Source organism: Microcaecilia unicolor, chromosome 1 (genome assembly GCF_901765095.1).
Source record: "Microcaecilia unicolor chromosome 1, aMicUni1.1, whole genome shotgun sequence".
In the NCBI taxonomy this organism is placed as follows: domain Eukaryota; kingdom Metazoa; phylum Chordata; class Amphibia; order Gymnophiona; family Siphonopidae; genus Microcaecilia; species Microcaecilia unicolor.
The window spans coordinates 684,296,544-684,310,527 of record NC_044031.1 but is presented as its reverse complement, the minus strand read 5'-3'; the positions used below and the strand labels follow the sequence as shown (position 1 = coordinate 684,310,527).

General features: G+C 45.0%; 1 protein-coding gene across 4 annotated transcripts in view; it reads left to right on the top strand.

The window, feature by feature from the left end:
* Nucleotides 1-13,984, top strand: part of CSNK1G1 (casein kinase 1 gamma 1) — a 424,976-nt gene that overhangs the window by 288,200 nt on the left and 122,792 nt on the right. For all 4 annotated transcript variants that reach the window (XM_030188070.1, XM_030188057.1, XM_030188077.1 and 1 more), the window contains one exon: nt 4,063-4,297. In XM_030188070.1, coding sequence (XP_030043930.1) covers nt 4,063-4,297 — 235 coding nt within the window. The remainder of the gene's footprint in view (nt 1-4,062; nt 4,298-13,984) is intronic.

Sequence of the window (13,984 nt, the reverse complement as noted above, 5' to 3'; positions counted from 1 at the left end):
TTTTGCAGTTGAGCGATTGTGGTTAGTATATGCTTTGAGCAACCACTTTATTCTTTGACATATGATACATATCTAATATCTAAATTTAATAAAAGGTATTGTGACTTTTATTTTTATTTTCTTCTGTGTGTTATCAGACAATTATGGATTTAAGCTCCACCCCTGGCCCCACCCCCAACCCCACCCCCTTTAGCCTCCCCAAACAGTTGGGCCACCGACCGCCTATGTACTCCACTCTATTTGTGGAGCACTGAGGTGTGGTCCTTTGCATGAATGAATGGGTTTTATATAAGGAATATAATTCTAGCTGCTGGTGTTTTATGTCTATCAATTCTTCATCCCAAGGTCTTCCTTTACTGTTGAATTATCTCAATGACAGTCAAGGTTCAGTAAATATAAACAGGATTGGAATCGCTTATTTTTGGTCATGAGATGGATGAATGTTTTAAACAAAATATATCTTGTACAGGCTGCATCAGTGACTCCAATTAATATTTTACTCAGAGACTAGGTAACAAAATAAGTTTCCTGCTTTGCACTTACCTTTTTCTAATGTTTTCAACATTAGATGGCATTTTCAAATTTAAATTACCTGGATTTTCATATGAAGCAATCAACATGCTGTCTTGATGTCATACATATCCTCTACTCTTCAGGTTCTTGGGATTTGGTGGGAAGTGTCTTAGAGATCCTATATCATGTTACTCTTCTTAATGCTCCTGAGATTGATTCTACTAATCAAAGTGCCCCTTCAGATTTGTACTTGTCCACTGTTTTGCACATGCTTAAGACTCTAGGGGAATTTTAGAGAATACTCCTCACTGACAGTTTGCTCTGCCAGCAGAGCCAGCAGTATTCTGCTATAGCACTCCTGGGCATGCCTTATTGTTTTTCTAGAGAGAAAATCTTCTAATGCCCTTTTACTTCCAGAGAGAGATGTTCTAGGTGTCTTAGCCAAACCGCTTTTCCTCATCTTTTTTTTTCCCCTCTCCTAGAAATGGAAACTCTTCTAAGAGGTATCTTTAGAACTACTCTTTCTAGCTTAGACTATTTTAGAAAGGGATTCAATACTAGACTATTCTATCTCATACCAGGTCCTCATCACTGATTTAATGTTTAGTAATGACTGGAGAGCGGCCGACGAGTAGTCAACAATACCTGTTTGAGAAGAACTGAATGGATTATGCTGTTTGCTCTGCAGAGAGACTGTGCAGGTGCTGAGGGGGTGTCCCTGTTGATGTCCGTGGAGGACAAGGAGGGCTTTAAAATCCAGACTTGTTGCTGCCGCATGTGTATGTCCAAAGGGCATACCAAAGAAGAATGCACCTTGGTAGCTCCTTTGAATAATAGTGGAGCAGTGGAAGAGTTTCTGATAGCACACAGCTGTGATATGTGAATTGTCTCAGGTGTGAGTAAGAGAAAGGATAAGCCCATATTCCCTGCTGTCCTATGGTAAGAGGTCTGATGGATAAATATTTAAATGGTATTGGTGGCCAGGTATCAAGTGGCACTGTACAATCCCCCTCAACACTGCTTTGGGTGAATCTTTCCAAAAAGTGGTTAGTAATTCCCAATCAATAAATAAATAAATCGAAGGAAGAGTTTCTTTGAACTTTGCTAAACATACTCTGCTGCCATATTCTGTTGTGTTCCTTCCAACAGCTTCCAGTTCCCCAGCTTCTATCATGCCTAAAGTGGAATGTAGTTTAGAAGGGACCTCAGGTTCTTGACAACCCTCTGGGATGGGTGTGTTGAAGGTGGTTGCCTTCAAAGCAGGGGAGGATGGTTTCTCTGGAATAAAATCTGGGACTCTGGTTTATTTAATGGACATGTTATAGGCGGTGACTAGAACTGAAGACCTTCTCTGTGAGATTATTCCTTAGCTATGTTTCCTTATGTAAAAGGATGCCCTTAAATTTGGAGAACCTTAAATTTCTTGAAACCTCAGGTTCTGTCTCTACAGACTGTAGTTGAGTCTGCAATTAAAGACAGCCTGAGTTACCTCAAAGAAACATTCAGAATATTGATAAGCAGTATGAATGTCAGATTTCTTAATTTTTCTTTGTTCTTTATATATTTTATTGACAGCATTTCTTTCCCACAATTTTGCAATATACATTGGTTCAATGTGGTTTACAAGGTTAAATAAAACATCAGCAGTTGATTTACACTCAAATACATCAAGAGTCTAGTTGAAGGATGGTATCAAATCAGATATCCTCATAGTTAAATTTTCAGAAAAAGAATCCTTTTAGATGTTTGTGAAAATGTAGGTAGTTATTTATACATCTTAGATCTTTAGGTAGTAAATTTCATAGCCTTTTGCTTTGATAGGAGAATCTATCTAATGTGTTTTTTCTAAGGAAGAGGTGTTAAATGTCACTGATTCTGATGGTATTGTTCTCAGTGGTGGTATATGCCTGATAAAATTCGGGTGGACAATGAGGCTGTGAAGTGTTTTGATGCCCTTGCTGTGAATTTGAGTATTAATTTAACTACTTTTTTTGGAGGACTTTCAACATGTGATTCCAACTAGAGCTACTGTCTTGATCACATTTTCTACAGATAATGATAAAATGACAGTTTGTGGGCATATTTTAAGAATAAAGTTTTTGGGCTCTGCTTACAAAGGTGCACTAACTGTGTAAATGCCTCTATGGGTGTCTACATGGTTAGCACATGCTAAGTTTTAGTGCACCTTTCTAAACAGGGCCCTTTGCTGTACTATGGTCAAAGTACTAGTACTTCCAGATCTTTCACATAATGTCTAGTTTTATAGGAAAGGTTTTCTTAGTCTTAAGTCTTGGTTCTTTCTTTGAGGTCATCTTTCTTTTTACATTTTCCTGCTAAGTGCTTTATTTTCAAAATGAAAAATATGGGTGTTTTTTTTTTTAATCCTATGCAGCTTGAAAATGTTCTACCAGGAAGGACACATTGGAAGAATAAGGTTTTATCTACTGAGGTTAGGGACTAGGAGTGGATAAAGGTTGGATTATAATTTTGGTTGTAGTTGTGTTTGGATGTTTTCCTGCCTTGATTGTTCTTGATAGATTACAACAACAACAAAAAAGACTCCCTTTGACATGGGCTGGATTTGCTGCTGTTTCTAACTTGATATTTTGCTTCTGTTTTTCTTATACTGACAAATTTTATTTTATTTGGAAAGTTTTCAAAACCTAATTTAAGAAAATAACTTTTGGTAAGGAGAAAAGGTCATTAAAGTTACATAAAACTGAGTAAAATAGGTCATGTGACTTTATTTTGACAAAGTCAGGTATTTTACTTTGTTAAATTAAGACAAACCCAAACATTATATTGCAGAACCACTGCACAGACCATGTTTCCCATCTTGGGGATAGATAATTCTGATTAAAATCAAGATCTCTCAAGATCCTTACAAAAAAGACGCTGAGATTCTTACAACTAGTAAATGAGGGAATGGTATATATTTTTTCTGAGAGCTTTCCCTTTTTTATATGTTTGTTTCATTTTGTATTAGTTTTGTTTACATGTTTTAGTTTTTACAAAATATTGTAGTCATGCAGTTTTATTATGCACTTGTAAATTAGAATTTCTGTTTATATGATACGATTAGTAAAATTTTGTTCTATGAATTACTATGATGTTAATCTACTGCAGGATGTTTTCATATGTGAAATACTGTGTTCTTTGGCTGACTTAACAGAATGGCATTTATGGAAGTTGGTACCATTCCTAAGATTCTGTTGATTTACCCTAATCCAATATAGAGAGATTTGCAATTGGAGATCAAATCTGTGAATCTAGAGAAACATGTAGTCAAATGACACACACAGTAGATTGTCAGCAGTGGGTGGTCTAATACACAAAGGTGCTAGAGTTGCCAGTCAGGTAAAAGATAATTTAATAATCACTTAACTGTTGTTTGGGAAAAAAAGGTGAAAATTTCTTTGGTATACAGAACCCTCAATTTTATACAAATGTTTGCTTTTGCTGGTGCTCCAGTATGGATAGTTGTTAAAAGGCTTATTGTATCGATTAAAGAGCCTGTGTGCCTAAGTGGTCCATGTTTTTCTGTTACAGATTTCTCGAATGGAATATGTGCACTCAAAGAACCTCATTTATCGTGATGTGAAGCCAGAGAACTTCCTAATTGGTCGACAAGGCAATAAGAAGGAGCATGTTATTCATATCATAGACTTTGGACTGGCAAAGGAGTACATTGATCCTGAAACCAAAAAGCACATACCTTATAGGGAACATAAAAGCCTCACTGGAACAGCAAGATACATGTCAATCAACACTCACCTTGGCAAAGGTGTGCTCAGTTTGTTGCCTAAAGAGGTGGTCAGATTGGTTGTCTCCTGCTCATTTTATTACGTTACACAAATCAAATGGAAACAATTAAGAAGTTAAAAAAAGTTCAGGATGGTGATGATCAGGAAAAGATACATGGAAAGTAGAAAACTAGAGCTGTTTTTCTGTCTTCCACTTTATCCAAAATCATTTATCACTTGTCCAGCTTCCCACAGGTGGACAACTTTTTCTATCTTAAATGTGACAAAATGTCAGAATTTGAGTTGTTTGTGATTTTCTTTTTGTAGTCTGCTCAGAATTTAAAATTTGGCACACCTTCTGTTTTTCTGAACCTACCACATATTTCATGGGTATGTTGTATTATGTACCCTGTTTACATTCTTAAACATGGTAAAAATTAATTTTTTTTAATGTTTGGCCCTCAGATTAAATTAATGAAGGTTTTTGCTCATCTTAGTTGTGGTTGTCAGAGCATGAACAAACAGATTATCAAATGATAGTCAAATGATCTACTCAGAGGGAAATGTTTAAGCACAATGTTTATGTAGTTAAACAGATGATTAAATTGTTCTTCCTCCACCCCTTGGATTTGAAAGTACATGTTCTCTTCAAAGTGCATGTACTCTCAATGTCTAGCTGAAATATTCTTTAAGATTGATATTGAAATCCATATGTATACTTTGCATTTGCTTCACAGTAAGTAAAACTACCTCATTCTCTTTATTAGGATTTATTTACCACTTTTTGAAGTAATTCACTCAAGGCGGTTTACAGCAAAAATATGTCAAACATAAGCAATAGACAATTACAGCAGTAAAAATATTCAAACGACAATGCTACATTACAATGTCAACACAATATACAAATAAAACGTTTTAATAGACAGCAGAGGGTGTAAACAAAGATGGAACATATAGATAAAATAGAGTAACAGGAGTAAGAAAATAAAGAACTAGTATTGCAATTGAGGTCAGTGTTCAAGCATCTTTCTATCTTAGCTAGGGTTGAAGTGGATAAATGTGTCCTGCTGTAGTATGTGCAACCGGTGTCATTTACTTCTTCTGTTAAAGGCCTGGTTGAAGAGCCAAGCTTTCACCTGCTTTCTGAAGTAGAGCTAGTCTTGTGTTAAGCAAATTCTTTCAGGGAGTGCATTCCAGAGTGTGGGGGCTACTCCGAAGAAGGCTCGCTTGCGAGTATCACATCGTGTGATGTCCTTTGGAGAGGGTGTAGTTAGGGATACTCCTTGGGAGGACATCAGTGACCTTGAAGGTGTATAGAGGAAGAACCTGTTATTCAAATACTCTGGGCCATTTCTTTTAAGGGCCTTGAAGGTCAGACATAGAGTTTTAAATTTGGCTCTCTATTGTACTGGTAGCCAGTGAAACCTATGCAAAAATGATGTGATTCCCTTTCAAAATCTGTTTGCATACCTTCAGGAACAGGATACCTGTGGATGTCTCAAGACCCATGGCCAGTTTCAGAATTACTCCCTTAGTGCCCTAGAGTGACAGAAGCTTCAAATCAAGTACAATTATGAGTTGTTTTATTTAATATCTTGTACTGTGCTGAGAATTAAAAATTGATAGGAGAGTATATAATATGTGTACCTAACGTGGCTTCCCTTCATAGGACCTACTCAAGTTTTGTAAATTAAAAATTTCAAAACAAAAGGTTCCTTTTACTAAGCTGCAGCAAAAAGGGACTTTAAGGCGCCCTTAAGCAGGTTTTTCCCATGTGTTAAGGCGATTTTTACCACAGCCTTAAATGGCCAGTTTTCATTTTTTTTATTTCTCCGAGGACAAGCTGACTGCTTGTTCTCACTGATGGGTGACGTCCGTGGCAACCCCTTCAATCGGAGATCTTCACTAGCAAAGACGTTTGCTAGCCCTCGCGCATGCACACCGCGCATGCGCGATCGTCTTCCTGCCCAAACTCGCTCGTGTTCGTCAGTCTTCTTTTTTCCACGCTCGGGACAGCTGTGTTTACTGTCGTTCTGTGCCCTGAGGAGACCCTCGCGCTTTTCTTCCGTCCTTCCGTTTCGGAAGTCTTCTTTGTTTTACTAGTTCGCGTGTTCTTAAAAAAAAAAAAAATCTTTCCTTTATTTCGAGTTGTTTTTCCCGTACAAGTTTCCTTTCCCTTTCGGTAGCGACCCTGTTGGCCGCTCGTACGGATTTTTTCTCCCTTTTATTTTGGTGCCTTTGCCATCATCGCGAATTTTGATTTCGCCGTCGTGATTTTTCCACCCATGTCATCGAAGTCTCCCAGCGGCTTCAAGAAGTGCACCCAGTACAACTGGGGTACCTCGCTCACTGATAGGCACGCTTCGTGCCTTCAGTGTCTGGGGGCTGGGCACCCTCCTCAGGCCTGTACTCTCTGTTGTTTGTTAAAAAAGAGAACTCAGGTGGCGAGATTGGCCCAGTGGAACGTTCTGTTTGGGGCCTCGCCCGGTGCTGCGACGGTTTCAGTATCAAGGTCATCGGCTGGTGCATTGACGTTGGTGATACCGAGGTCATCGACCGGTGCTCCAGTGTCGACGGTACTGAGATCATCGTTGGTGCTGATGTTGTCGGAGGGTGCTTCTTCGTCCGAAGTGCAGGTGAGGGCTGTCCATTCCCCTGCTGGTGGCAGTGAGCCCTCAAGTAGGTCTCCCCCTGCCTCGAGGGCTCCTGCGGTACAGCCCCCCCGGGATCGACCTTCGTCGGACCCGGCCCCGAGGAAGAGACGCTTGGATTCGACATCCTCGTCGGTACCGTGAGGTTCCGGTGACATGCTTCGTGTGAAGGCAAAGAAGCATCGCCACCGGTCACCTTCCCGTCGTGGTACCGAGAGCTCTGGGTCGCCAAGGGAGTTGGCACCCACTAGGCATTGACGCCGGGAGGACCGCTCACCCTCTATTCAGGAGGTGTGGATGCGCTCTACCCTGGACAGCCTGGTACTGCCTCCGCGCCCCGAGCAGATTCTGAGTTCGTCGCCTGTACCGGACTCCCAGCTTTCCTCAACAGCCGCTCTAAGCGAGAGCCTCAGGGCCATCCTTCCAGGGATCCTGGAGGAGCTGTTGCGCCCTTCTCCGGTACCGGGGGTGCTTGCGCCGCTGGTACCGTCGAGTGAGGCGACGGCTGGCCCCTTGCCCGTCGTGAGGTCTCCGGTGCCGGTACCGCTTGCAGTGCCCGCGTCGGCTGCCTCCCAAGCAGACTCTCCGACGACGTCGATGGAGGGAGCTTCATCGCCGCCGATGCAAGAGTCTATTTCTCGACGTTACCATCGTGGCCATGTGTCTACGGAGTCGAGGCGGGCATGGCTTCAGACAGAGGTTCATGAACTAGTGTCCGACACCGATGGTGAGGCCTCGTGGGAAGCAGAGAAAGACGTCAGATATTTCTCAGATGAGGAGTCTGACGGTCTTCCTTCTGATCTCACTCCCTCCCCTGAAAGACAGCTTTCTCCTCCTGAGAGTCTATCTTTCGCGGCATTTGTTCGGGAAATGTCTACGGCAATTCCCTTCCCTGTGGTTACGGAGGATGAGCCAAGGGCTGAAGTGTTTGAGCTTTTGGATTATCCTTCGCCACCTAAGGAATCGTCCACAGTACCTATGCATCATGTCTTCAAGAAGACACTGCTGGAGAACTGGGCGAAGCCGCTAACTAATCCCCACATCCCCAAGAAGATCGAATCCCAGTATCGGATCCATGGGGACCCTGAGTTGATGCGGACTCAGTTGCCTTATGACTCTGGGGTTGTGGATCTGGCCCTTAAGAAGGTCAAGAGTTCTAGAAAGTATGCTTCGGCGCCCCTGGGCAAAGACTCTAAAACCTTGGATTCTTTTGGGAGGAAGGCCTACCATTCTTCAATGCTCGTGGCCAAAATCCAGTCTTACCAGCTCTACACGAGCATTCATATGCAGAACAATGTGCGGCAGTTGGCGGACTTGGTGGATAAGCTCCCTTCTGAGCAAACCAAGCCTTTTCAGTAGGTGGTCAGGCAGCTGAAGGCGTATAGGAAATTCCTGGCCAGGGGTGTTTATGACACTTTTGATGTCGCGTCCAGGGCTGCTGCTCAAGGTGTGGTGATGCGCAGGCTCTCATGGTTGCGTGCCTTCGACCTGGAAAATAGGATCCAGCAGCGGATTGCGAATTCTCCTTGCCGGGGGGATAATATTTTTGGAGAAAAGGTCGAACAGGTGGTAGAGCAGCTCCACCAGCGGGACACCGCATTCGACAAATTCTCTCGCCGGGCGCCTTCAGCATCTACCACAACTGGTAGACGTTTTTATGGCGGAAGAAGGACTGTTACCTATTCTTCTAATAGGCGTAGATACAATCCTCCCTCTCACCAGCCTGCTGCCCAGGCCAAGCCCCAGCGTGCTCACTCTCGTCAGCAGCGTGCGACTCAGCAAGCCCTTGTGGCTCCCCAGCAAAAGCAGGGGACAGGCTTTTGACTGGCTCCAGCAGAGCATAGCCGAAGTCAAAGTGTCTGTGCCGGACGATCTGCCGGTCGGGGGGAGGTTAAAATTTTTTCACCAAAGGTGGCCTCTCATAACCTCCGACCAGTGGGTTCTCCAAATAGTCCGGCTAGGATACTCCCTCAATTTGGTTTCAAAGCCTCCAAATTGCCCACTGAGAGCTCAATCCTTCAGCTTCCAGCACAAGCAGGTACTTGCAGAGGAACTCTCCGCCCTTCTCAGCGCCAATGCGGTTGAGCCTGTGCCACCCGGGCAAGAAGGGCTGGGGTTCTATTCCAGGTACTTCCTTGAGGAAAAGAAAACAGGGGGGATGCGTCGCATCCTAGACCTAAGGGCCCTGAACAAATATCTGGTCCAAGAAAAGTTCAGGATGCTTTCCCTGGGCACCCTTCTTCCCATGATTCAGGAAAATGATTGGCTATGCTCTCTGGACTTAAAGGATGCTTATACCACATCCGGATACTGCCAGCTCATAGACAGTATCTCCGATTTCGTCTGGTAACACGGTACTTTCAGTATTGTGTGCTACCCTTTGGTCTCGCCTCCGTGCCCAGGGTGTTCACAAAGTGACTGGCTGTGGTAGCAGCGTCTCTACACAGACTGGGAGTGCACGTGTTCCTTTACCTCGACGATTGGCTGGTGAAGAACACCTCCGAGGCAGGAGCTCTACAGTCCATGCAGATGACTGTTCGACTCCTGGAACTACTGGGGTTTGTGATAAATTATCCAAAGTCCCACCTTCTTCCTGTTAAGAAACTCGAATTCATAGGGGCTCTGCTGGATTCTCAGACAGCTCGTGCCTACCTTCCGGAAGCAAGGGCTGACAATCTTCTGTCCCTTGTTTCATGGGTACGAGTGTCTCAGCAGATCACAGCTCGGCAGATGTTGAGATTACTCGGCCACATCGCCTTCACAGTGCATGTGACTCCCATGGCCCGTCTCCACATGAGATCAGCTCAATGGGCCCTAGCGTCTCAGTGGTACCAAGCTGCTGGGGACCTAGAGGATGTAGTCCTGCTGTCCATAAGTTTTCTCCAATCCCTGCATTGGTGGACAATTCGATCCAATTTGACTCTGGGACGTCCCTTCCAAATTCCTCAGCCACAAAAGGTGCTGACAACGGATGCGTCTGTCCTGGGGTGGGGAGCTCATGTCGATGGGCTTCACACCCAAGGGAGTTGGTCCCTCCAGGAACAAGGTCTACAGGTCAACCTCCTGGAGTTACGAGCGGTCTGGAACGCTCTAAAGGCCTTCAGAGATCGGCTGTCCCATCAAATTCAGACGGACAATCAGGTTGCCATGTACTGTATCAACAAGCAGGGGGGCACCGGATCTCGCCCCCTGTCAGGAGGCCGTCAGAATGTGGCTTTGGGCTCGCCAGAATGGCATGTTTCTTCAAGCCACGTATCTGGCAGGCGTAAACAACAGTCTGGCCGACAGATTGAGCAGGATCATACAACCTCACGAGTGGTCACTCAATTCCAGAGTGGTACGCGAGATCTTTCAAGTGTGGGGCACCCCCTTGGTGGATCTCTTCGCCGCTCAAGTCAATCACAAAGTCCCTCAGTTGTGTTCCAGACTTCAGGCCCATGGCAGACTAGCGTCGGATGCCCTCCTTCTGCATTGGGGGGAGGGCCTCCTGTAAGCCTATCCTCCCATACCTTTGGTGGGGAAGACTGCTGAAACTCAAGCAGGATCGAGGCACCATGATCCTGATCGCTCCTTTTTGGCCGCATCAGATATGGTTCCCTCTTCTTCTGGAATTGTCTTCCGAAGAACCGTGGAGATTGGAGTGTTTTCCGACCCTCATTACTCAGAACGAGGGGGCGCTTCTGCATCCCAGCCTCCAGTCCCTGGCTCTCACGGCCTGGATGTTGAGAGCGTAGATTTTGCCTCCTTGGGTCTCTCAGAGGGTGTCTCCCGTGTCTTGCTTGCTTCCAGGAAAGATTTCACTAAGAGAAGTTATTTCTTTCTGTGGAGGAGGTTTGCCGTCTGGTGTGACAGCAAGGCCCTAGATCCTCGCTCTTGTCCTACACAGACCCTGCTTGAATACCTTCTGCACTTGTCCGAGTCTGGTCTTAAGACCAACTCCGTAAAGGTTCATCTTAGTGCGATTAGTGCATACCATTACCGTGTGGAAGGTAAGCCGATCTCGGGACAGCCTTTAGTTGTTCGCTTCATGAGAGGTTTGCTTTTGTCAAAGCCCCCCATCAAACCTCCTACAGTGTCATGGGATCTCAATGTCATTCTCACCCAGCTGATGAAACCCCCTTTCGAGCCACTGGATTCCTGCCATCTGAAGTACTTGACCTGGAAGGTCATTTTCTTGGTGGCAGTCACTTCAGCTCGTAGAGTCAGTGAGCTTCAAGCCCTAGTAGCTCATGCGCCTTATACCAAATTTCATCATAATAGAGTAGTCCTCCGCACCCACCCTAAGTTCTTGCCAAAGCTGGTGTCGGAGTTCCATCTGAACCAGTCAATTGTCTTGCCAACATTCCTTCCCTGACCGCATACCCGCCCTGCTGAACGTCAACTGTACACATTGGACTGCAAGAGAGCATTGGCCTTCTATCTGGAGCGGGCACAGCCCACAGACAGTCCGCCCAATTGTTTGTTTCTTTTGATCCCAACAGAAGGGGAGTGGCAGTCGGGAAACGCACCATTTCTAATTGGCTAGCAGATTGCATCTCCTTCGCTTACGCCCAGTCTGGCCTGACTCTTGAGGGTCATGTCACGGCTCATAGTGTTAGAGCCATGGCACCGTCAGTGGCCCACTTGAAGTCAGCCACTATCGAAGAGATTTGCAAGGCTGCGACATGGTCATCTGTCCACACATTCACATCGCATTACTGCCTGCAGCAGGATACAGTCGGTGACAGTCGGTTTGGGCAGTCGGTACTGCAGAATCTGTTTGGGGTTTAGAATCCAACTCCACCCCTCATTCCACCCCTCTAGGCCCATTTTTATTCTGTTCCAGGCTGCACTCTCAGTTAGTTGAATAGTTTAGGTCAATCTCGGTTATGTCCTCGCCGTTGCGAGGCCCAATTGACCAATGTTTCTTGTTTTGAGTGAGCCTGGGGGCAAGGGATACCCCATCAGTGAGAACAAGCAGCCTGCTTGTCCTCTGAGAAAGCGAAAGCTACATACCTGTAGAAGGTATTCTCCGAGGACAGCAGGCTGATTGTTCTCACCAACCCGCCCGCCTCCCCTTTGGAGTTGTGCCTTCCCTTGTCTTTGTCTTTGCTATTTACTGGACTGACGAACACGAGCGAGTTCGGGCGGGAAGACGGTCGCGCATGTGCAGTGTGCGTGCGCGCGCGGGGGCTAGGAAATGTCTTTGCTAGTGAAGATCTCCGATTGAAGGGGCTGCCGCGGATGTCACCCATCAGTGAGAACAATCAGCCTGCTGTCCTCAGAGAATACCTTCTACAGGTATGTAGCTTTCACTTTAATGGCCATTTATAAACAAATTATTGTATGGGCACTTACCATCACCCATATAGTATTCCTGTGCTAATTAGTTATTGTGCATTAATGTGGATGTGCTATCTGGTTAGCACAGGAAGGCCCACTCTCTGGCCATGACATGCCCATTCAAAATATAATTTTGAAATATTTTTTTAGCATGCGGTTAGCATGTGCACAGAGAAATATGACGGCAGATAAAGGCAATATGGCCCATCCAGGCTGCCCATCCTCTGTAACCCCTAACTCTTCCTTTTCCTAAGAAGTCCCACATTCTTATCCCATGCCTTTTTAAAATTCTGACACAGTCTTCGACTCCACAACCTCCACCGGGAGGCCATTCCATGCCTCCACCACCCTTTCTGTGAAATAATACTTTCTTAGATTACTCCTAAGCCTGTTCCCTCTTAACTTTATCGTATGCTCCCTCGTTACACAGCTCTCCTTCCATTTAAAAAGGCTCGCTTCCTGTACATAACAGTGGCGTAGCCAGACTGCCAATTTTGGGTGGGCCTGAACCCAAAGTGCGTGGGCACAAAATTTTCTCTCTACCCCCTTCCCCCAGCAAAATGTAGTCACACTCAGATACATTTGTCACACAGGGTAAAGTGCTGCTTTTCAGTGCATCAGATTTCAGACAATTTATTTCATAGCCTAATCCTTTTCAGTGAGCTTTCAGAGGCCAAAACCTCCTGCCTCAGGTCAGTATAATGCTGTTACGGTATCCTCTCCTGACCTAAGGAAGGAAGTATTGGTCTCTGAAACTTTATTAACACCATATTACTTTATCCTACATTAAAAATACAATTATTTTCTTTACCTTTGTTGTATGGCCATTTACTTTTTCTCATTGTGTTGCTCCCAGTCTCTAGATTCTGCTTTCCTTCGTTTTCGCTTAACTCTTCTGCCAGGGTTTCCTGGCCATTTGTCATTTTTCTCTCATTTTTCTTTGCTTTCTTCAATATTTTTCTGCCTCTCTCTCTCTGTCCAGATTTAATTCATTCTTACTATCCATTCTTTAATTTCCTTCATCTACTAATGGCTTTTCATCTTTTTCTCACCCTTGTTCTCCCCATGCCCCTTCCTCTTATTCTCCAGTCTTTCACTACTCTCCTTTTCCATCCAGCAGCTCTCTTCTTTCTCTCCCCATCCTTCCAGTGTCTCCCCTCTCTCTCCCCATCCTTCCAGTAGTCTCCCCTCTTTCTTTCTGCATCCTTCCATCCAGGGTCACCTCTTTCTCCCTACCCTTCCATCCAGCGTCTTCCCTCTTTCTCTCCCCATCCTTCCACCCATCTACCTTCTCTCCTGATCCTTCCATCTAATGTCTCTCTCTCCCTCCTTCTAACCAGTGTCTATCTCTCTACCCTTTTCTATTCAGTGTCCCTTGTCTCTCCACATCCTTCCAGTCTCGCCCCTTTCTCTCTGCATCCTTTCATCCATCTCCCCTCTTTCTCTCCCCATCCTTCCATCCAGTGTGTCTCTTCCTATCCATCCGTTTTCCCTCTTTCTCTGCCATCCTTCCGTCTGTTTTCCCTCTTTCTCTGCCATCCTTCCGTCTGTTTTCCCTCTTTCTCTGCCATCCTTCCGTCTGTTTTCCCTCTTTCTCTGCCATCCTTCCGTCTGTTTTCCCTCTTTCTCTGCCATCCTTCCGTCTGTTTTCCCTCTTTCTCTGCCATCCTTCCGTTTTCCCTCTTTCTCTGCCATCCTTCCATCTGTTTTCCCTCTTTCTCTCCCCATCCTTTCGTTTTCCCTCTTTCTCTGCCA